The sequence below is a fragment of the Fukomys damarensis genome, unplaced genomic scaffold, assembly GCF_012274545.1.
Source record: "Fukomys damarensis isolate Sample0158 unplaced genomic scaffold, DMR_v1.0_HiC HiC_scaffold_9, whole genome shotgun sequence".
Classification (NCBI taxonomy): Eukaryota; Metazoa; Chordata; class Mammalia; order Rodentia; family Bathyergidae; genus Fukomys; species Fukomys damarensis.
The window spans coordinates 24381956-24406040 of NW_022900921.1; the positions used below are offsets into that span (position 1 = coordinate 24381956).

Genomic DNA, 24085 nt, shown 5'->3' on the forward strand with positions numbered 1-24085 from the left:
CCTACCTGCAGCACTCCCACCCCGGCGACGGCGGCGGCGGCACGATGCCCTTTGACTTCAGGAGGTGAGTGTCGCGAGCCCGGTCACCCGGGAGCCCCTTCTGCAGGCCAAGGGGACACCCGACCCGCCACGGACCCCGCCTGCCCTGCATGCAGACGTAGCCCCCCAGCCTGGTGCGCGTCTGGGGAAGCCTTCGGGGACCTGGCCTTGCACTAAGCCAGAGCTTCAAGGTCCCCGGTGTGCAGCCAGAGACAAATCCATCCACCGCAGCTCTGCAGAGCCCCCGCCCCAGCCAGCCTGGACACCTTGCATTCCCTTTCTCCCAGCACGGAAAACAGATTTCCTCCAGTTGGGAACCAACCAGCACCCCTTCCTCCCTCCCGAGCCTCCTTTAGTGGACCCCACACTAGCTGACAGGTGGGGCCGAGGTACCCCGCCTGAGCGCTCAGAGCTGCAGAGCTGGCAGCTCCAGCCCTCCGGGCAGAGGCCGGAGGCTTGCAGGTTAACTAGCCTGAGGCGCCCTGTGCTCCTGTCCTCGCCCCTGGCCTTGGCCCTGTCCTCTGGGTCTGGGGGCACTACGGGAAGGGGAGGAGGCCAGGGGAGGAGGCCGGGAGCCTTGGATAGGGCTCTGCAGAGAGACCAGCAGGGCTTGGTCTTGGCTTTCTGCAATCCCACAATGGGTCCTTTGTGGGGTCCAGCTGCCTCGTGGTCCACTGTTGGTCCACTGTTGTGCCGGGCCAGGTGTTCTGGAAACCTGCCCAGGAGGGGGTCTCCACCAGAAGTTCCCTTGAGGTATGGAACTCCAAGGGATTGCCCTTGGCTGAGGCTGGGCAAAGAGTAGAGCTTTGTAGGAGAAACTGGGTTAGAACCTGGTTCAACTCTTTTCACGGAGCAACTTGATGTATTCTAGAAGTAAGGGCAAAGGCTCTAGGTTCAGACCTCCACTCACGGTTGGCTGGCCCAATAAGTGTCTGAGCCCTCTCAGTTTCATCACTTGCAGATTGGCACTAAAAATAAGCTCCACACCTGCAAAGACTGAGTGCATGAGAAACCTTGATCACGTTTGCATAGCTTGCAGCTTAGAAGTAGGCATCACTAGACAAGGGGCCTCTCCATGAGTATTTTCCACATCCGTAAAATAGAAATTCCACTATGTCCTTCACAGGAGGGATTTTCTCCTCTCCTCTTACAGGGGTGAATGACAGGGTAATGTGACAGCCCAACCAGAAAGGTCCCTTTCCTGTTGTGACCCCAAAGCATGGGGCATGCTGGGTGTAGGTGTAGAGAGGGTGTCGGCTTGAGACTTCAAACAGCTGACATGTTGTTCCAGCCTGTTCTGATCACCAATGCCATCTGGCAAACATTTACCAGCTTCCTGCTCCTTCCAGGCAGCCTGAGCCTGGTAGCAGGGTCCCTGGGACAAATGCAGACTGAGGGCAGTTATGAATAAGGAGACCCCCAATGATGGAATTCAGAGGCATTCCTGACACCAACAGTGAGTGTCCCCACCACTGGGCCATGGTTAGCACACTGTCTCCCCGTCCCTGGGCTAACAATAGATTTCCCATGTGAGTCAGTAAGTTCCAGTGATTTCGATTTTGTTGGACAAATCACTGTCTCTGATCAATTAATCCTTTCACTCTGCACTCTCCCCACCCTCATTGCACAGAGGAGAAAGTGGAGGCTCTAGGGCTGAGGGTCTTGTCCTGGACTTCCTCAGTGCTTGCATGGAAGATGAACCTGGGTCCCAGTTGGAAGTGTGAAGGTCAAGTAAGGTGGAGGAAGGGAAACTGATGGGACTAGCTCTCGCCTTTGGCCTTAGACGATCCTGCCTGTTGCCAGCTCTGTGTTAGGCACTGATAGTTAAAGGAGACACGGCTCAGTCCTGAGAAGCAGCTGCTCTAGCACTCCTGGGCATGCTTCAGGTCTTGAGTGCCCAGGTGCCATGGAGGCCCTAGCTGAAGGAGGCAAGTTAATAAGTTCCTTGAGAGCTTGGGCTCAGAATGGTGAGAATGGAGCCAGCACATTGCCTGGGCACTATGGTGTGTGGGCCGTGTGTGCCCAGCAAATCTGCACTCTTGGGATCTCTTGACCACAAGGCTCAGGACTTGGTGCTAAGAAAGTGGTGGCCAGTCCCCACATCCCTTCCTCCTCTTTAGTGTCTACTCATCAAGCATTTGCTGGGTGTCTACACTATGCTCTGCCATCTACCTGTCATGGGGAGATGGGTGGCACATGATCCATCCCAGGAGTAAGGGGAGGAGAGTGTGTTTGGGTTCCCAAGGGTAGGGTGCCAGCGGTGTGCAGGGGAGCACCTACCACTGCACAAACATCTCGACCTCCATTTTCTTGTCACCTGAGAGAACTCTGAATCTTCATTCTAAATCCCAGAATCTGGACACTCCATAGTGGCAGCTCTATCTTGGGCCACACAGCACCCAAGTTGGGGAGGCTGGGATTGGACTCCGGACTGTCAGTTCCAAAGCCTTTGCTTTGGAAGAGAAGGCAAAGTTTGGAAGGTCCCACCACCCTGTCAGATCTTTCAAGTATGGTGGGTTGTGCTGAGGGGCAAACTATGACTGGGAATGCCCACTTCAGCCCCAGCCACTGCAAGGCAGGAGAAAAATGGGTTCCCTGTTGCTTTTCTTAACACAATGAAGAGAGGGGGAAAAAATAGCCACCTCTTACCTTGCCTATCCATTGTCCTGGTTTCTTACTGCCCGTATGACCTCGTGCATCTTATATAGTTCTGGTATATTTTCTTGTCTGTGAAGTGGGAACATGAGCACACCCAGGAGGACTGTTGGACGGCGTGTATAAAGTATTTGAGACGCACAGTGAGCATCCAGTACATTCTGACTGCTGCATCCAATATTTGTGTCCTTTCCTTTAGGCACCAATCATCTAGCACTGTATAATTCACTTAATTATGAAGCTTATTCTCTTTCTCCTTCCCATTAGGATGGGAGCTCCTGAGGGCAAGGATTTGTATCTGGCTTTTTCAAGGCATATTCCCGATGCCTAGAACAATACTTGAGCCAAGCTCACCCCTTAGAAATGCCTCTCAAATTGTGTCAAAGAAGCCAAAGGCATGCTGTGATTACATATGCCAGTGCTTCCGTTAGCAGGCAGATTTACAGTTATTAGTGGAGAATTCTGTCCCTTCTTCCATCCCTCCCTTTTTCCTCTCTCTCCCTCCCTTTTCTTTCTCTCCCTCCTTCCTTTCTTTCTTTCTCTGGAGATGGTCTTGTGCATGTTAGGCTTTACCACTGAGCCCCTCCTCTCTATCCTCAAGTTTGTTTTGGGGTTGACGGAGGGGGAAGAATACAGAGCAGGAACCCTGAGGCTTAAATGATTTCCCCTGTTTGTTCTTGTTAAACTGCTTCCCTGAAAGCTGGATGTTGCACTTGTGGAACTGGCCTTGTGACCTAGATCCGGGGCGGTGTTATTCCTAGTTCCGGCTGGCCTGAGGCCAAGAGCACCTGCCCTCCCCTCCTGAGGCTGGGACAGACCCAGCCTAGGAGGGAGGAGGGGGAAGAAAAGAACAGGACAGACTCTGTACCTCAGGCCCAGGGGAGCCTACACCTTTCTTTCAGGAGCAGGGGTCCAGTGGTACCTCCCCTTCAAACTCTAGGTCCTGGGGAATGTCACTACCCTACCATGGCCAGCTGTGCCCTTGGACAGTGCACTTACACTCTTGGAACCTCAGTGTCTTTGTTTCAGGAGAGGATGGTCACCTTCACTGCCTCACATGATATGTAGTTGTAAGGCCAGTGAGATGTCTGCAGTGTTGGGCCAGGGACAGTTTTGGGGCCCAGTGCAAGATGAAAATGTGGAGTCCCTATTGAAGAAGAATTAAAAATTTCAGGATGGTGACAGCAGAGCATTAAGCCAGATGTGGATCCCTGTGAGCATGTCACCCTGTGTGACAACACAGGTCCTAGGTCCTATGCCCTGTGAGGCTCGCCCTCCTTTGGTCACCTTACTGTGGCTTTCCACATGGTCCCTCCCTGTCCAGGAGACCCCAGACCTCCTGAGGACCTCAGAGTGAGCTTTCATTTTTTTTTTTTTGAAGGGGGGGCGGGTACCGGGGGATCTTCTGATTTGCAAGGCAGGTGGCAGAACCATTGAGCTAAATCCCCAGCCTCAGAGTGAGTTTTCAGTTGACCTGATTTTTTTCATGTCTTGGTTCCAGTCTTCAAATGGGTCTCATTGTTTTGAGAATCAAGTCTGGATGCCTTAGTGTTCCATGTGGCCTTATCTGATGGGGTCCCTGTGACCTTTAGCCCCCTTACTCCATTTACCAGGCACCTCGGGGGACTCAGAATAGCTAATATTCGCAGAGGATGCCCAACATGAATGTCTGTATTTCTGTTCTACCTCTTTCCAGACTGAACTGTGGGAAGCTAACAATAGCACATACTCTACAGCAAGTTTCTAAAAATACAAAGAGGCTTAAAAATCAGATCAGAGGGAAAATTATATATTTTTTTAAAAGCCAGGATTTCATGTTTATCAGGGAGGTACTAGTGGCAGGCACTGTTGTACAAACCTCACGTGTCGGCTCACTTAATCCCCAGCCATCCCGCCTCACTGACAGCCCGCTGAGGTGCAGCGGAGGAGCCAGGGCTGGAGTGCTGCCATCGGGTTCCAGAGCTCCACTGTGTCCTGCCATCTGTCTCTAAAGCTTCTTCTTTTCCATTCCCTAAGTTCAGAGAGGATGGAGGCCTCTTCTAATTGGATTCACTGGTTTCCTCTTCACTAATGCTTACCCATTTGTGCTCATTGTAAAACGTGAGGCTGTCTTCTTTTCCCCTCTCCTTTCTTTCTTTTTTATTTTTCTTTTTTTAAACTAGTCTGTCACCTGATTTTGGAACTTTCTATTACTAAAGAACATCACCCCCCCACACACACACACTCCAGTTATAGCCTCTCATCCCAGAGCACCCAGAGTTTTCCATACTGACCACTGGGGGCTTTTGAGTTGAAAGCCCACGTTCACCTGCTTGTCTGGACTTGGCCAGGGGAAAATTATTCCCCCCCTTGAAGTGTGGATTCCTGGCCTTGATTCCCCAGTGGCTTGAGACAAGGCTTCAGCCAGCTGTGGCCTTGGTTAAGTTCCATCCCCTTCTGGTAAGCTTTTCTAATTGGATTTTGCAGTTGCTGTTAGGTGGTTTTCACAGACACCGGAGAGGCAAGCAGGATATGATGAGGACATTTTGGGTGAGGCTTACCTGGTACCTCTAAATCGGTGAGCCAGCTGCCAGGTGTAATGCCAGGATTTGAGAGGCTGAGGCAGGAGGATCACTGTGAGTTTGAAGTCAGCCTGGGCTGTGTAGTTCAAAGCCAGCTGAATTACATAGCGGGACCCTGTCCCAAAAAAGGAAATCAGTCAATCAGTGAGTGAGCCTGAACCATGGCTACACATCAACCCAGTAGTCGACATTAGAGGGTGGGCCCCACGTGGGTATTTTTTTAAAAATCACTTATGTGATTCTAATGCCCAGCCGAGACTAAGCAGAATTGCTGTGTCTCAGGAGGGACCATTGGCAGCAGGTCAGGTTGAGCTTTGAGGGACGAGACTGGGGAGTGGAATTCTGGTCCCGACTGTCACTCCCATGTGACCTTCAGCAAACCTGTTTACCCAGCAGTAGAATTGTCTTACTTTTCTGTTAATATTCTTGCTCTTCAAAGCAGGTGCCCAGACCAACAGCTTCCACCAGAACTTTTGGACATGCAGGATTTTAGTGTTCACCTGATCTGTTCTTGTTTGTTTGTTTGTTTTGTTTTGTTTTTTGAGATAGGGTCTCACTATGTAGTTGAGACTGACCTGGAACTCACTATGTAGCCCAGGCTGGTCTCGAACTCACAGCGATCCTCCTGCCTCAGCCTCCCAAGTGCTGGGATTACAGGCGTGTGCCACCTGATCTGAATCTGTATTTTAACAAGATCCCCAAGTGACCTATGCATGAGTTAAAATTTATAAAGCCCTGCTCTCAACAACTGGCTTGACTCAAGTCCTCTTAGTCTATATTTCTCCATTCAGTGCTAGTTTCCTTACCAAAGGCGCTGAAAAGTCTTGCACAGAAGAAAGCAGAGTTTCCTTGTCCAGCGCAGTTTTGGCAGATGGACAGTTTGAGGCAGTGACGGAAAACCTTTTAGAGCTTTCAGTAGCAAACAGCCCGCTGCAGGCTCCAGTTCACCACTAGGCTAAGGCTTGATGCCTAGTGTTTCTCAGCCCTGGTGCCTGGGGCTGGAAACACAGCCCTAATTGATCCTTTAAGGAAGTAGTAATTAGCTTGATTGTTGTCAACTTTAACATTTACCTCTATTAGCCTAATTATATTGGTTGTATAAGTAGGGAAAGTATAGGCTAGGAAAAAACCTCCAACATAGTTGTTTGTTTTTTTTAAATTGTGGCCTGTGGGAGATGCAGGAGGACTTTAGAGTTCCTTGTACTACCATTACCAAAAACCAGGGGGTATGCGGAACACCCTACAAATACCGCCTGGCCCTTGGAGCAGGTGTTATCGACTTTCAGAAATTCTGGGTCTCACAGCTGGCATCAAGGAGTCCCTGGGGACCCAGCACATCTGACAATATAATCTCATGGCCCTTGAATACCCAGCTTCCTCCTGGAACCCGCCTGGCAGGGCTGCCGAACAGGAAGCCAGATTAGTCTAAAATGGGCTCTTCTGTTTATCCAAATGGTGAAAACAAGATGAGAGGCCTGGTGGTAATTAAATTTAAGTGCAATATGCTGGTAATGCAGTTGTGCCTACAACATTAGCTTTTCTTTCTCACATTCTTGTTTGGGTCTAAGATCTCTTGGGAAGAGTGCTAGTCTTATTAGTAATGATTAATGGTTCTCTAGCTTATATTGTGTTCCGTGCTTGACTGGGCATATCACTGGGCTTAATAAAGTCATACTGGCCCTATGAGATAGAGATGATTATTAGTACTTTATTTTCTTTGTTTTTTATTTAACTAGCATGTTGTAAAATTGACTTGTGTGTGCTTGTCTATGAAATTTAAGAGATGTTTATTATGTAATCACTTCCGTCATCCAGACACAGAACAGTTCCAGCAACCCAAAAACCTCTTTCATACTGTCACTTTATAGTCACACTACATATTCAATTTTTTAAAATGTAAGAACACTTGAGACCTACCCTCTGAACAGGTCTTAAGTACATGATAGCATTGCTAACTGTAGGCACCACATGGGCACATCTCTAGAATGTACTCATCGTGCGTAATGGAACTTTATATGCATTGACTGACTCCTTATTTCCCTCCCCAGCACCCATCAGCCACCTTTCTACTCTGCATAAATGACTTTTCCTGTTTTGGAGCCCTTGTAAAAGTGGAATCATGCTGTATTTGTATTTTTACTATTGGCTTGCTTTACATCATATCCTATCTTCCAGGTTTATCCAGCCTATCATAAATGACAGAATAATATGTGTCACTTTTTCTTTATCCATTCATCATGTTCAGGTTGCTTCCACATCTTGATTGTTGTGAATAGTACTGCAGTGGATATGGGAATGCAGATATCTCTTTGGTGCACTGATTTCCATTCTTTTAGATAAATATTCAGTAGTAGGATTGCTGAATCATATGGTATTCTATTCTTAATTTTTTCAGGAACTTCCATTCCATTTTCCATAGTGGCCACATCATTTCACAGTCTCATCGTCAGTGCATGAGTGTTCCCTACGTCCACATCCCTGCTAACACTTACTGTTTTGTTTCTCTAATAGTCATCCTAGCAGGTGTGGAACCTCATGGTGGTTTTGGTTTGCGTGTCCCTGATAATTAGTGACATTGAGCAGCTTTTCATATACCTGTTGGCCATTTGTTTGTCTTTGAGAAATTTAAAATTGGATTGTGTGTTCTTTTGCTATTGAGTTGAAACAAATATTAACTCTTTATCAGGTGTATGGTGTGCAAATATTTTCTCCCATTCCATAGTTTGCTTTATCACTCTGTTGTTTCCTTTGTTAATTCAGTTTTAAAATTGGAAGCCGAGACTCAAAGCTGGAAAGTGACTGGCCTAGGTATACAGCTGGTGAGATGCACAGCTAGAATTCCAGAGCCTGCTGACTCACGGTCATGTTGCTCTGCCTTGCTGACACTGGCTTTCTTGATTTTTTGATTCCCCACTAGGTGTTTTTTTTTTCTCCCCTTCTGCTTTCATACCAGATACCATCAACCTACAGAATTTAATCAAAATATCCCTTGAGAACTCAGAGGGACCCTGGTGCTATTTGGCTTTCTTTGATGTCTTGCTGAGTTCAAGAGTGCATTCATGGTATGTAGAATTCAGGGCTGGGATTTAGTTTAGCTCAATGGTGCCACCGCCTGCCTCAAAAGCATAAGGTCCTGAGTTCGATCCCCAGTGCCAAAAACAAAAAAAAGAAAAGAAAAAGAAAGGTCTCCAGATCATCAGGGTAATACGTTGTGTGGTGATCCAACCTTGCCTACCTTTCCAGAATGTTCTCCACCTTTCCAGAATGTTCTCCATTGCCAACTCCCCACCATCACCACTGGGCTGACTGACCACAGTCTCACCTGGGAATATGGTCAAGCTGTGCTTCAGATGCCCCTCCCATTCACATCCTTTCCTTTACTGTGCCTTATTTTTCCTTATCTGTAAATTGGAGTGCTCCTAACTTCCTAGGAGGGATTTTGAGGATAGGAGGAGCTCCTGTGGCCTACAAAACAAACGTGAATGGACAGTGGCAGTCTGTACTCTCCTGCTGGCCTTGCCCTACAGCACAGTCCCTGTGTTTCTTTTTTTTTTGAGACAGGGTCTCACTATGTAGTTCAGACTGCTCTGGAACTCACTGTGTAGCCCAGGCTGGTCTCTAACTCACAGCGATCCTCCTACCTCAGCCTCCTGAGTGCTGGGATTACAGTCGTGCGCCACCATGCCCAGCTTCTAGTCCCTGTGTTGCTTATGCTGTGCAGCTGGTTGTCTAGTGGGTGGCTGTGGGAAACCAGGCCCCTGACTTTGCACGGCAGACACAACTCACACGAGAACGCCCAGGGTGATGAGGCCAGGGCTGGATTCCCCTTAGCAGCACCCATAGAGATGTAGACACCAGACACCACTGTGTTCATCCATGATGAGAGAGAAAGTGGCCGAACAGTCACAACCACAGGTGCTGCCAGGTGCCTCGGTGGAAGAGATGCACAGGTCGCAGGCTGTGGCCAGCTGGAGGGCAGTGCTCCATCAGGAAGGGCTGGTTTCAGTGTAGGTGTCACCGGTTGCCCTGCTTTTGAGAGAGGATGAAAAACTTGTAAATTCTGTGAAATGAATTGGGATGCAGCCCAGTGTAACATTGTGTTGGACTGTGCAAACCTTTCTGAGGGCTGAAGGTGGCCTGTGACTGACAGTGTATGGTCTCAGCAGCTCAGGTCCCGATGTGACCCACGTGTGCTCCTCTGCAGACAGGACTTGGGCCAGAACCCTGGACTGTCAGGAGGTGGCATGATGCTCACAGACGGGTGACCAGAGGCAAAGGAGTGAGGATGAGCAAGTCAGCTGGTCTGGACAGAGGCAGCCTCAGGCCCTGTCCTGCCTGGGCTTTGCTCGGCCTACGGGGCCCAACCCTCTAGGCCTGTCAGCTGGAGTTCTCTCCTCTGGATGGTGCTGCCAGCTTCTGCCACTGCACCTTACTCTCCTCTGGCAACCCTAGGCCTGGCCAAGGTCCCTCCTGAGGGACATGCCCCTTTACTCAGTCCCTTAATACCTTCCACCCCCAGGTCCCTTTTCACACACCTCCCAGGGCTGTGCGTTTTATCCAGTGTCAAGTGACATCCTTTTCTTGGATTCCCTCAATTCACCCTCAGTCAGGTAAAGCTATTCATTGCTCCCTCTTTTGAAAGGGATAGATCACTGGGACACACAGAGGGGAACGGACTCAGCCAGGGTCACACAGCAGGTGATGCAGCTGACACTCACTGTGTGTGATGTCAGAGCTGGCTTTCTGAACCACAGTGTGCCCTCAACGGAGTGTTATCACCTCAGTTTGGGGGGGCACTCCTTGGCACTCCAATGTTGTTATCTACTTGTTTGTATTTATAGTTTGTTGCCATGGGAGCCTGGGGGGGCTCTGGGTCACTGGTGAGGAGGTTGGGTCTAGGTGATCATTTCCTGTCATTGCTTATCTGTGAGCAGGAAATTGCCACTGAGCCCCGCTAGGGTGCTACGGGGGGTGCAGCACTTCCTGTAGTGAGCAGGCTGCCATCATGCCAGAGAAAGCTCCCTCCAGTGTCCAGAGCCCCCATCAGCAGGCCAGGAGTGGGCTGGGGGTGGTGGAGGAGCCATGTGTTTATGGAATGTATTTACTGAGGACCTACCACGTGTCTGGGTCTGTTCTAGAAGCCTGGGTTACAGCACCGAACCAAACACAGTCCCTGCCCCTCTTAGCCTCATGGGACTTACATGTTAGTTCTGGTATTTTGCTTCTCATTTTTGAAAACTAAGTAAATTTATACTTTTGAAATGTTAGAGTTATAAAAATAGGTCAGACTTGCTAGTACCCCATTATCCATTTCCTGCATTACGTGATCGTCACAACTAAGAAGGTACATGATTATTAACTGCATACCAGACTTTATTTGCTGACTCCTTTCATTTTATACTGATGTCTTTCCTTTTAGCACTCAGGATGCACTGAGCATCCTGTATTGTATTCAGTGGTTGTACTTCCCCAGTTCCTGCTAGCTGGAGACAGATTCTTGGTCCTCCTTTTTTTCCCATGACCTTGACAGGCGAAGGAGAACAGTGTGGGCATCCCGTAGAATGTCTCCCAGCCTGAATTTGTCTGAGCCTCCTCTGGAGTAGATGGGGCTATGGGTGTTGGGGAAGCATCTGGATCAGGGATGGTGAACCTATGCATGCATGATACTTGCTTTTCTTTTAAGACAAAAGATGTTAATGTATGAGTTCTTTTTTTCTAAACTAAAACCTCAGTATTCAAGTTTAATTGCAGTGTTGGAACTTTGTAATAAATAAGTGGGTTTGAGGTTGCAGTTTGGGCTCTTTTCTCTACAAAATTCACCATCACTGACATAGGGGAAGGTGCTCTTCTCAGTGCATCTTCTCAGGATATGTGACAGCTGTGAGACCTGGTGAGGTTGACCTCCAGCTCTTGGTTGGGGCCTGTGCAGCTCCTCATTTTGGTGGGAAGCCTCTCTTTCTCTCCTTGCTCACTGTGAACTGAGCCCCCCCCAGACAGATATGGATCCCAGTACCTGAAACCCCTTGTGTAACAGGTGCTTCTTCTGTCTGTGCAGGTCCTACAGCAGCCAGTACCTTGGATTGTTTTTTGAGCCATGCAGCACAAGATGGGGTGGGGCAAAGATGTGTATAAATGGTCAGGATGATGTCAGGCAGGTGATATCACAGTGTCATCTCACCTTCATTGCAAACCTCCCGGGTAGGAGGTACCATCCGGGCTTGGAAAGGGTGGGGAGCAGAGCCAAGGAAAGATCTAGCCAATCTGACCTCCCATTCTGGTCTTTCTAATACACCTTGCACCTTTTGTAAGTAGAGCCACTAACAAGAGCCATAGGAACTGTGTCATAAAAGAAACCTGAAAAGGAATAAAAGTGTTTTTTATGGGGCAAGAGACTTGTCCTAGTCTTTTTTTTTTTTTTCTAAATAGGTTTTACCTTCTTTAGGTCATACAGCATGATGTTATAGATAGGTAGGTAGAGATATAGATATAATTATTATAGTGAAATAGATCAACATATCTGTCATCTCACATAACTACTGTGTGTTTTCTGTGACTAAGACAAAATACCTGAGATTGAGTGACTTATAAAGAAAAGAGGTTTATTTAGCTCACAGTTTTGGAGGCTGAAAGTATAAACAGCATTGCACAGGCTCTGTAGGGGTCCTGCAGGCTGCATCACTTCATAGCTGATGGCTATGTACAAGAAAGTGATCATGTGGCAAGATCAGAAGCCAGAGTGATGGGAAGGGCTCTGTGATAACAGCCCACCCCAGGGAAACTAACTGGCATCCTTGAGAACTACCTTAGTCGCTTCGGGGGCAGCACCCTCAGTAACCTTTTCTTAGCCCCTCTCTGAGTCCCACTGCCTGGTAACATTGCCACACTGGGACCAAGCTTCCCTCAGGTGGGAGGACAGCCCAGCTCCACATCCAAACCATGGCAATTACCCCAACACCAGTGGTGAGAGCAACTGTAATCTACTCATTTTACAGAAATCTTGAATACAATAGGCACTGGAACCATATCCTCGTGGTGTGTATTAGATCGCCCCTCCCTGTGCATCCTACACATTCACCACATATCCCGTGACCTACGCCTTCTCATTTCCTCCCTAACCCACACCATGGTGACTACTTTCACTCCTATCTCTATATTTGACTTTTTTCTTTCTTTTCCAGGTCCACATATGCATGAGATGATGGTACAATATTTGTCTTCTGTGTCTGGCTTATTTCGCTGGGTCATCTAAGTCGTGGTATTGTAGTAAATGGCGGGATTTCCCCCCCTTCCTTCCCTGAAGTCCTGAGGATTGAATTCAGAGCACTCTCCTTTTTAAAAGCAGAGTAATATCCCATTGTGTCTATGAGCCACAGATTCTTCCTCTGCTCACCCACTGATGAGCAGCTAGGCTGTTCATATGTCTTGGCTATTGTCAATAGGACTGCAGAGAGTACGGACCTCTTTATGAGGTGGTGCTTTCATCTCTTTTGGGCATATACCTAAAAATACTGGGTCATATGGTAGTTCTGTTTTTCGTTTCTCTGGGAAACTCCATTGTGTTTTACCAAGTGGCTGTACCAGTCTATATTAGTACCCACAGCATGCAGATGTCTCCGTGTCTTCATGACTTCCCCAGCACTTGTTAGCTGTTATTTTTATGGTAACAGGCATCTTAACGGGTATAGGGTGGGATCTCCTAGTGGTTTTGACTTGGATTTCCCTGACAGTTAATGGTGTTGCACCTTTTCATATGCCTCTTGGTAACTTTTTTGTCATCTTTGACAAATGTGCTTTCAGGTCTGTGCTCAGGTTTTGATTGGGTTTTATGTTTTCTTTGGTATTGGTATTTTCTTTTGGTATAGTGCCTTTGGTATTGAGTTATATACATTTTTTATAAATCTTGAGTATTATTAGCTCTTTATCAGATATACGGCTTACAAATATTTTTTCCAATCTATAGGTTGCCTTTTTGTTTTTACTCTTTCCTTTGCTGTACAGAACTTTTTGCTTGTTGTAGTCCCATTTATTTATTTTTGCGTAATTGTTTGGTGTGATGTCCAAGAAATCACTGCCAAAGCCAACATCAAGGAGATTATTATTATTAGTAGTATTATTTTTGGTACCAGGGATTGAACTCATGTCCTTGCGCTTGCGTGGCAGAACCACTGAGCTAAATCCCTGGCCCTCGAGATTTTTTTAAAAAACCTGTGTGCCTCTAGGAGTTTTGTGATAACAATTCTTACATTTAGGCTTTTTTATTTTTTTATTTTTTATTTTTTTTGTACTGGGGGATTGAACTTGGGACCTTGTACTTGCAAAGCAAGTGGTGGCAACACTGAGCTAAATCTCCAGCCCTTACATTTAGGCTTTTTATCCATTTTGGGTTGATTTTTGTATAGAGTATAAGAGTCAGATTTCATTCATTTGCATGAGGAAGCCAGTTTTTCCAGCAGAATGAATTGAAAAGACTATCTTGGTGACCTTGTCAAAAATTAGTTCACCAGGTATATTTGGGTTTATTTCTGGGCTCTTTATTCTGGGTCTAAGTATCTTGTTTTTATGGCAGTACCATAGTTGTTTTTTGTTTTGTTTGTTTGTTTGTTTTTTTTTTTTTGAGTCAGGGTCTCACCATGTAGTTGAGACTGACCTGGAACTCACTATGTAGCCCAGGCTGGTCTCGAACTCACAGTGATCCTCCTGCCTCAGCCTCCCGAGTGCTGGGATTACAGGCATGTGCCGCCACACCCAACCTTAGTACCATAATATTTTGATTATTATGACTTTATAATATAGCTTTAAATCAAGAAGTATGATGTATCAACTATTTTTTCCTCCAAATTATTTTGGATCTTTGGGATTTTAGTGGTTCCATATGAATTTTATGATTGTACTTTCTATTTCTGTGAACAGTGCCTTTGGGATTTTGATTAGGCTTGCATTTAATCTGTATATTGCTTTAGTAAGTAACGTGGACATGTTAACATTAATTCTTCCAATCCATGAGCATAAAATGCTGTTTATTTGTGTTCTCTTCAGTTTCATCTGTGATTTTATAGTTTTCAGTATATGCCTTGGTTAAATTTATTTCTAAATTATTTGTCTTTGTTTGATTTTTGTTTGTATTGTTTTACTATCATAAATGGGATTGTTTTCTTCTGTTTCTTTTTTGGTAGATAATCATTTGTTTGTGGAAATGCCACAGAGTTTTAGTATGTTGCTTCTGTGTGCTGCAGCTTCACTGAATGTATTCATTAGGTCGAATAGTTTTTTAGCATCTAGAGTTGTCTGCCTATAGGATCACGTCATCTGTTAAGAGAGATCATCTTACTTCGTCTTTTCTGGTTTGGATACCTTGTGTTTCTTTCTCTTGCCTGAGTGCTCGTTCTCGTACTTCCCGCACTATGGACAGAAGTGTCAAGGTGGGCACCCCTGTCTTGTCCGGATCTCAGCAAAAAAGTTTTCAGTTTCACCCCACTGATTAAATCAGTGGTGGGATTTTCACAAATGACTGTACTATTTTGAAAAAACTTTCTATATCTAAACCAGTAAGAGGTTTGGTTTGTTTTCTTTTTGTTTTGTTTTCGATCAAGGAAGGATGTTGAACTTTGTCAAAGGTTTTTTGGATTCATTGATAACCATCGTGGGGTTTTGCCTTTCCATCTGTTAATGTGGGGCATCACCTTTATGGTTTGACATGGCAGGGATACATCCCACCTTACCATCATGTATTGTCTTTCTGATGCATTGTTGAATTTAATTTGCTAGCATTTTATTGAGGATTTTTTCATGTGAGTTCATCAGAGACATTGGCTCGTACCTCTCTTTAGTTGTGGTGTCTTTGTCTGGCTTAGGTATCAAGGTGATGCTGGCCCCATAAAATGTGTTAGGAAGTATTCCCTGTAGCTCTGATTTTTGTACGAGTTTTAAAAGTGCTGGTATTAAATCTCTTTTCAGTGTTTGGTAGAATTCAGCTGTGAAGCCTTCTAATCCTGGGCTTTTCTTTGCTGGAAGCTTTCTAATTCTTACCTCAATCTGTGTCTTTTGGCCCAGTCTTTCATGTCTCTTACAGTGTGGAGGGTGGTGGGCCTGTCCTGAGCTTGATCCTGAGGATCCAGGATGTAGCTCTTGGCCCCAGGTGAGACAGCCTATCTCCCACCTCTCTGTACCTGCTGAAGTTGTCCCCCCTCCCCTGCCTGGCTCAGGGAAGCCCTCCCCTTGCATCCAGTGGCTGATGCCCCTGCACTGTAATCCCAGGTGCTTTCCTACTGCCCTTCTTGATCCTGTTCATGCTGCCCTGCTGGTCTCCAGGTCTGGCTTTGCCCTTGCCTCGCAGGCTTTGTGACTTCCTCACTCAAAGGGCTCCAGGCCTTGACAGTGTTACACTGGTGCTGTCCCCTGCAGGACTTGACCCAGAGACTGTCACGTAGGTGGGCCATGACTATCCCTGGGAGATGTGCTCATCTCCTGGAGCTTTGTGCATCTGGCCATCCTAGGTTCAAGTCTCATCTTGACTGCCTCCTCAGTGTGTGGCCTTGAGCACTGTGCTTCACCCCTCTGGGCCTCAGTTGCCTCATTGAAAGATAAACTAATAAGACATAGTGCCTGGCTCCCAGAGCGGTCATGGAGAGTAAATGAGTGTGTCTCTGTAAACCCTGAGGATTGAGATTAGAGCTACAGTATTAGATGTTCAGTACTTATTTATTCCAGAAAAAAGCACCAGGATACTTGAGCTACATAGAAGATTCACAAATGGGTAGGAGCCTGGACTAGAAATACCTCCTTTGATTCAGCTAATTCCTACAAACAAACAGAAAAATCTCAGCGCTGTGTGGCGGCACAAGTTTTTCACTCATGTGAAGTTCTAGCAGGGGAAGGGATGCCACGCTCCCCAGGGTACTCAGAGACCAGATTCCTTCCCTCTCAGGGCTCTGCCTTCCTCCAGGTCTGCAGTGGCAGGCAGAGTGGCAGGTCAGGACGTGACATTGTCACTTCTGCTCACATACCTTTGTCCAGAGCTCAGGAGGGGCTGCAGCTAACTGCTAGAGAGGTCAGGAAATGCAAGCCAGCAGGGTGCCCGGATAGAAGAGAACAGAGTGGGTGGGCTACAGTGAGCATCTCGCTGCCATCTCTGCCGTGGTAGCATAAGTCAGTAGTATTTTTTGCCTCCCACTGTTTGGTGTCCTCTTTGCAATTTTTGGCATATTCCTGAACAGCACGTGTTATTTCTTTCATAATTTTTCTTTAAATTGCTCAGTTTTTTTTTTTTTTATTTTTTGGTTTTTTTGAGACAGGGTCTCACCATGTAGTTGAGACTGACCTGGAATTCACTGTGTAGTCCAGGCTGTTCTCGAACTCACAGCGATCCTCCTGCCTCAGACTTGAGTGCTGGGATTACAGGCACGCGAGGTCCAGCAAGCTCAGGTTTTTAACTTAACACTTTCACCAGCAAAAGGTAACTTTATAACATCTTTAAATGGAAAAGCAGTATCACCCGCCTTAAATAGATACAAATGTTACTGCAGCACTGCTCCATACTCTCTGACTTGTAGAACTTGCCTGCTGCAGTAGCTAGGTCTGTTAAAAAAGCATGTAGTAGGCTGGGTGTACTGTACTCCAGTAATCCCAGCCACCTGGGAAACTGAGGCAGGGGGTTGCAAGTTCAAAGTCAGCATGGGCAATTTATCAATCCTGTCTCAAAATAAAAATTTTAAAGGGGCCCGGGAGGTAGCGAGAGGTAGAGCACTTGCCTAGCGTATGCAGGGCCTCGCCCAGGCTCAATCACCAGTACTGGGGAAAATCAAACAAGGATCTAACATCAGCTATAATATGGTCCAAAGCTTTTGGTGGATGCTACTGAGCCCTAAGCATTCCCTCCTTCCTTCCCACAAAGACTCACTGGGAAATCCTGGGAAAGAAGACTGATGTCTTAGCATTCTCAGTGCATCAGAGCCATGGGGAGCTTGTGCAAGTGCAGATTTTCCATGGCACTGAGTCCTGAGAAGGAAGGAGAGTAGTAGGGCAGTAAGAGTTTGTGGGGAGGGAGCTAGCTAGATTAGCTGACTAGTTCTCTTTCTCAAAAAAAGATATTCCCAGGGGCCTCTGTGGCCTCATTTGAGTTGCCCGCCGTGCCATCCTGGCTGTTCCAGTCTCTCCAGATTGCTGAGCATAGGTTCTAGTCAGCACAGAGGCAGCATGCTAAGCACAGTCTTCATGGTCCCTCATCTTATACCTGTCCGCCTTGGTGGAGTAGGTTGGCTCTTCTCTGTGTCTCTCTGCCCCTCCCTTCCTTCCTTCCTTAAGACAGTCTCTCACTATGTAGTTCAGGCTGCCCTCAAACTCACTATGTAGTCCAAGCTGGCCTCAAACTCATGAAGATCCTCCTGCCTCAGCCTCGCACATGCTGGGATTACAGGCGTGCACCACTGTGCCTGGCTAGAGACTAGCGCTTGAGAGTAGAATGGTATCTGCTCTGTGCTAGGTCCTGATGCTGAGGCCAGGCTCTGCATTGCACAAGGCACTCTGTCAGTACCCACTGAAGGAAGGGTAGAGGCAGGGAGGAAGGGGACGAGCCAGACCCAGAACTCAACTCTGTGGCTGCAGGGTCTCACCTTCCACCCTCACCCCAGCCTGAAGGTTTCATTGCTTCCTAGCAGAGGAGGAAACAGGCTGAGATAGATTGAGGTCCTGGCCAGAGTCACACAGCTGGCAGAAGCACTGAGCCAAGCCCTAACTCAGCACTCCCTGACCTCCAGGAATTGATGCTTTCCCTGACCCTGGAAATGCAAGTTGTTCATCTTGGAGTCAAGCAACTGTGCCCTCTCTAGGAAACTGGATAGTTTTCCCAGTCACCTGCTGCCCCACGCTGTCCCCAGGAATCTGCATTTTACGTGTGTCCTCAAAGATTCTTGGAGTGAGGCAGGCAGGGAATCCTGAGCCCCGGGCCTTCACTGTGATTCAAGTGTAAGTCTGGAACTGGGTACCACAGGTCTTAATGAACTTGATCATAAAAGAGGCGATGGGACTGGAGGGTTTCAAAAGTCCCTCAAGGATGCGTGGGGTCTCAGGAAGATGGTTCTGTCTGCAGATGAGGAAACAGCCTGGGGCTTGAGTGCCAGGTTGTGGGTCACGTACCTGGAAAGTGACCACAGGGCCATGGCTTTCTGAATTGGAATCCTATGCTTTTTTTCTGCAGACAGACCCTAACTTACAGTGGTTCCACTGAACAATTTTTCAACTTTATGGTGGAGCAAAAGTTTACAGTCATTGTGTTTTTCACTTTCAGCACAGAATTCAGTCAGTTCCATGAAATCCTCCACACTGTTTTACAAAATAGGCTGGCAGATGATTTTGCCCAGTGATAGGCTGAAGTTAAGACATGCTGGGCTAAGCTGTGGTGTGTGGTAAGTTAGGTGTACTAAGTACATTTTCACCTTGACGATATTTCAGGGTGCAGTGGTCATCTCAGGATGTGATCCCACTGTAAATCAAGGAGCATCTTTATTCCATTTGCTGTGCTAGTGATCTCTTTAATTGCTGTTGACAGAGGAAACTGAAGATCAGAGAGGTGAAGTAACTTGCCCAAAGTCACCCAGAGAGTCAGTGGCAGAGCTGAGACTCACATCAGGGCTGGCTGCCCTAACCCCATTGTATGTCAGGAAGTGGCCACAGTTTCCTGTAGGAGGTGCTTGTACTTTAGTGCCTGCTAGGTCCTCACATCCCTCCCACAATCATGGCTGTGGGTTTTGACTTCTTTTTGCCCCTGGTGTATGGTGCAGGGTCTGACCCACATGTTCTACAAAGAGGGGAGGAAAGAGGAGACAGCAGATGGGTACGGATGACAACAGGAGGAAAGGCCTTTATTGAGTGTTTCTTAGTTATGGAGAAGCATGCCATGCACTGACAGCACATGCTGTATCCTGTGCTCACATCGGATGGATGAAGCAGGACTTTTACTGACCCCATTTCACAGGTGAGAACCCTGAGGTGGAGCAGTCCAGCCTGCTGCTGGTCTGCTTTGAGACTGGCCAATCAGAATCAGTCAGTATGGAAGCAGAGGGGCATGGAGATGGGTAAGCCAGCTGCTTTGCTTTGTGCTTCTGAAAGCTGGAGCATCCCTCCCATGATTTACCCAGCAAGCCAGACAGCAGTGGCTGGTTCCCACTCCCCACAGCTCAGCCTCGCTGGAGTACTAGGTCATGCTGGAGGCCAGGTGTTGTGTCAGAGCTGAGAGAGCCCGGAGTCAGAGGAGGCAGGAGAATGCTGGCCTGTGCACCTCTGCCCTGCTGGCTGTAGTCAGTTCAGGAGCCTGAGCCACCCGATCTCTCTGGAGCCTGAAGACTGTATTGTAATGCAATCAAATTGACTGCATCTAATAAAAGCAGTTGCTAAGGGCCCAGATTCCTGAGACAGACACCCTGGGGAAAGGAGTCCTGCCTACCTGCTCCATGACCTTGGAAAATTACTAAGTTTCTCTATGCCTAACTTTCCTCATTTGCAAAATGAGAATCAGGCTTTGACATATAATAGGTAAATATCATGGTAAATATCAGTCGCTAATATGACTCATCCCCAAGTAGATTATATATTTATTTATTTATTTATTTTTGGTGCTGAGGTGGAACCCAAGGGTTCACACATGCCAGGCAAAGACTCTACCACTGGGCCACACACCAACCATACAGCTTCATAAAAGATGGTCATAAAGGTTCCTGGAGAGACCCTGTTTCTAGAAATCCCAAGAGGAGACTAGTGTAATTACATCTGTATCTGCCAGTACATGAGCCAACCAAAAAGAAGCTGCCAAAGTGTCAGGTGTGCTGTCACCGCTTGATGGGGGACAGTGTTACATTTTTGTGCCTACATTTCGAGCTCTTGCTTAAAAACTCCATCAGAGCCACTCTGTGAAAAATGGGTAGAATGAAGAAAGTGAAGCCCAGAGGCAGCATCTAATTTTCTAAAACACAAGAGTGGGATGCCCAGGCTCCCTTTGGTAGCTGATTGGCCTGTGTGACCTGAATTTTGCTGGCTGATGTCACATCAGAGAGACCTCTTGGCCTCTAACCCAGGTGCTTTCTCATGAGGAATTCTGCTGTACTTGATGCCAACAGTAGACTCCAAGGATTCAGACAGGGAAGTGTCCCTCTGAAAGGAGCTAGCATCCTTAGGGAGAGAGTAGACACCAGTCATTACAGCAGGGTCTCTGGAGTCCCCATGAGAGCAGAGACTAGCTCTGCTGTGTTCCCACCTGGGTCCCCAGGGCCAGAACAGTCCCAGGCAAGTTGAAGGTCCTTGAAAAGTGTCTCATAGTCCATGAGCAGAGTTCCCTTTGTGGGATTGAATCTCGGCTCTGTTACTTGCAGGCCCTGTGATTTGCTAGCAGCTCAGCTCTTGGGACCTTCCTCTTGGGGACCTGAATGAAATGGCATGTGTAGATCACTTGCCATGTCACCTGGCCATGGTCAGCACTCTGCACATGTCTGGCTATTTTCTGTGTTTGGACTTTGATACAAGCTCTCCTGTGGGACTCTGGCCTGGAGTGATGGGATCACAACTGGCTGTTTAGCATGTTCGCCTGATGAGTACCCTGGCAGTCACAGCCCAGAAGAGCGGGCCCCTGAAGAGAGCCACCCATCTGTCGTAGAAGCAGCTGGTGAACACCGTCAGTATATGTCCACGTAGGGCCAAGTACGTGTGTCAAACTGTGTGCGCCTCTTTGCTGCCATTAGTGTTGCAGCTGGTGTCATTCTGAGGGTCCCCAGTGGGTGACATGCGAGATGGGCTTCGTGTCCACCCTCCCTTCAGGCAAAACTGTCGGGCATGTGTTACTTTGCCTGAATGCCCAGGAGATCCACTGTGGTGTGCGTGTATCCTGGAAGGCAGGAACAGTACCTATTTCTGAGGCTCGCAGTGAGAATTCTACCAGCGATTTGCATAACAGGGTCCTGTGGTGCCTGGCATGTTGGAAATGTTCAGTAAATATTGATTCTTTGCTTTTAGTCTACATGAGATTTGCTACAAAAGCAATTTAAGAAATAACAACAGAATCTATGTACATAATTTGCAATAGCGTGTCTTCTCATCTCCTTTGACAAGGGACTTTTGTAACATCCTGGGGATCCAAGTCATCATGTCTGAATTGTAGAGATAGAACTACTGAGGGGCCAGTTGTCCTGGGAATTCACATGGCCACTCCGTCATCAGGGCTTTGGGGTTCCCACAATAGACCTCTTCAGCCAGCTGCCTGTACCTTTTGTGGGTTGGGCATCGTCAGTCACTGCAGCACCCATCACCTCACCTAGGTGGCATTTCCCAGAATACTAGGCCACAGCACTGGGTGGGGACAGTGACATCAGGAGGAAAATGGGGGGAAGAGGAAAAGCATGCCCACATCCTCCCATACCTGGTCTGGACAGGGAGAATCCTGTGTCCTCCACAACCACATCCCACACCTCTCTACTGGGGGGTGGGCCAGAGACCCCATCCAGTGTGCTTCTGCCGAAGTGAGCCCCCAGATCTGGTCAGCACCTGTGGGCTCATTGCACCTTTGAGCACATAACCATTACCTCTGGAGCACCCACTGTGTGCCATGCACCTTGTGGAGGCCACGGCCATGGTACCTGCTCTCGGGGGCCTTTGCACCTACAGGGAATATGGACACGCAAGAATAGCCCGGAGCTCAGGGCATGCAGGTCTCACTGTTCAGGCTTTGAAAAGGTTCCCCCACAGCCTATATCCCGAGACCTTGATGATGAGCAGAGTGGGTCTGGTGCCAGTGTGAGGGGTCCCAGGCTCAGGGGTGGCTGGGGTGAACCAGCGTGGGTTTACATCAGGAAGAGCAGGCCTGGGCCTCTGCGTGCAGGAAGCAGCTTTGCTGGACCCACTTGCACACATGGTGCCCAGACTCTCAGGCTGTGCAGCGGAGATGGCCTGGGGCAGCCCGGCAGCTCCTGGCTCTGGCAGCAGTCTGTTTGCCAAGAGGTCACTTTGATTCACATTTTCCACATGGAGTGATGTTTTGAATATGTTGACCTTTGATTCATCAAATGACGCTTGTTAAGTTGTAAGTCATATCGCAGCCAAGTAAAAAGAAGCAGTGGAGGAGTGACTCAGCTTGTGGCCTCCTGGCAAGAGGGCACCTGCAGCGCTTGAGGCAGAGAAAAGACAGGCGCTTTATCTGAGATCCTGTGTCCCCAGGTGTGGCCAGCGTGTCATCCCAGAAACTGGCTGGGTGGGAGCGGGCGGAGACTGGGTGCACAGCCAGGCAGGAGAAGCTGTGATGAGCAGGAAGTCTGAGCCCAGGCAGGTGGACTTGAACCTGACTCACGAGGAGCCAAGAGCGCTGTTTAAGGGGTGAGGTGTGTTCACACAGGAGTCGAGGCCGGGCCTGCAATAGTGCTCTTCAGGTAGAGCAAATGGCAGAATGAGAGAGCGAGTCAGGAGGCTTCCTGGGGGAGCTGTACCTGAAGGATGAGTTGGAGTGGGGTCCCTAGAGGGAAACGGATGCCATTGTAGCAGAGGGCTCAGCACCCAGTGAGGATTGGGGTGGCAGTGTGGGAAAGAGGGTTGCTGTGCACAGGTAAGGTGGTTCTGCGGGTGCTGCATCAGGCACCTGGGAGCAGAAGTGGTGCTTAGGAAAACAAAAAGGATCAAGTAAATGTGAAAACTTCCTGGGGCTTGGAAGAAGGGAACTGGAAACCCACTGGCCTATATGGCTTGGTACTTTGCCCAAAGATGGTGAGGGCTGTGTTCTACCTGTGACAGCTGCTTCCTATTCAGACCCTTGTGAAACAGACAGTGGAGCCCTGCCTAAGACTGAGTTCCCTATCCTCCCCACCCTGTACCTCAGTGTCCCCTCTTATAGTGGGGAAAGTGACCTCCCTTGGGATGCATGGAGCTGGATGAAGTCACAGATACTGCACACGATCTGGTCTCCCCACCTCTCTGCTGTGCTTCCCTTTTCACTTTCTATCTCTCTGTGTAGCATGATTGTTCATTCATCTCTCACTCACTGGTTCACGTACAGATCACGAGGGGTGCCGTCTAGTAGGGAACATGGGAAGGGAATAAAGTCTCTGCCCTCAGACATCAGGCTTTGGCAGTTAAATCACACATCCAATTAGATTTGTAATTAGCAGTTGATACGAATGCTCTGAAGGACAGACACAGGGACCTCTGAGACCTGAGGCCTCAGGGCTCCAAGGGAAGCCTCACTGAAGGGTTCACTGATTGGCTGAGATGGAAGGAAGGGTGCAGGCAAAGGCCCTGTGGTGGGGTGGGCACAGGTCAGCGGGCAGAAGCGGCTATAGGACAGAGCCAGGCTGTTTGGGACTGAGGAGTCTGCTGGGTCACGCCATGAAGACCTCGGAGGACACAGTAAGGAATTCGTCTTTTATTCTGAGAAGGCTTCAGCCATAGATGTTGGAGGTAGATCCTCGGGTAAAGGTCACCCTGGACCGTAAGGGAAGAGTGGACCAGCTGAGAGCCTCCCACACATCCTCAAGATGCAGGATGGTCTGTACTCTATCCTCACCAGGTCCTTTTGGTGCCTCTGAAGGTGGCAGAGGCTAGGACCATGTGTCCCAGAAGCTGGGTAGCCTGGGGTGGAGGAGCCTTTGCCAGGAGCCCTGCTGTCATGTGACTGTGGGGGACAAAACCCAGCCCACTCCTGAGGCATCAAAAAGGAAAGGCCAGCCAGGCGTGGTGGCACAAGCCTATAATCCCAGCACTTGGGAGGCTGAGGCAGGAGGATCGCTGTGAGTTCGAGACCAGCCTGGGTTACATAGTGAGTTCCAGGTCAGTCTCAACTAGAGTGAGACCCTGTCTCAAAAAAA

At 48.2% G+C, this 24085-nt stretch overlaps 1 protein-coding gene across 1 annotated transcript in view; it reads left to right on the plus strand.

Moving 5' to 3' along the window:
* The first annotated feature begins 6 nt into the window (after positions 1 to 6).
* Ergic1 (endoplasmic reticulum-golgi intermediate compartment 1) overlaps positions 7 to 24085 on the plus strand; it is a 107670-nt gene continuing 83591 nt past the window's right edge. The window contains exon 1 of the mRNA XM_010622167.1: positions 7 to 64. Within this exon, the coding sequence (XP_010620469.1) occupies positions 45 to 64 (20 nt within the window). The 5' untranslated portion in view covers positions 7 to 44. The remainder of the gene's footprint in view (positions 65 to 24085) is intronic.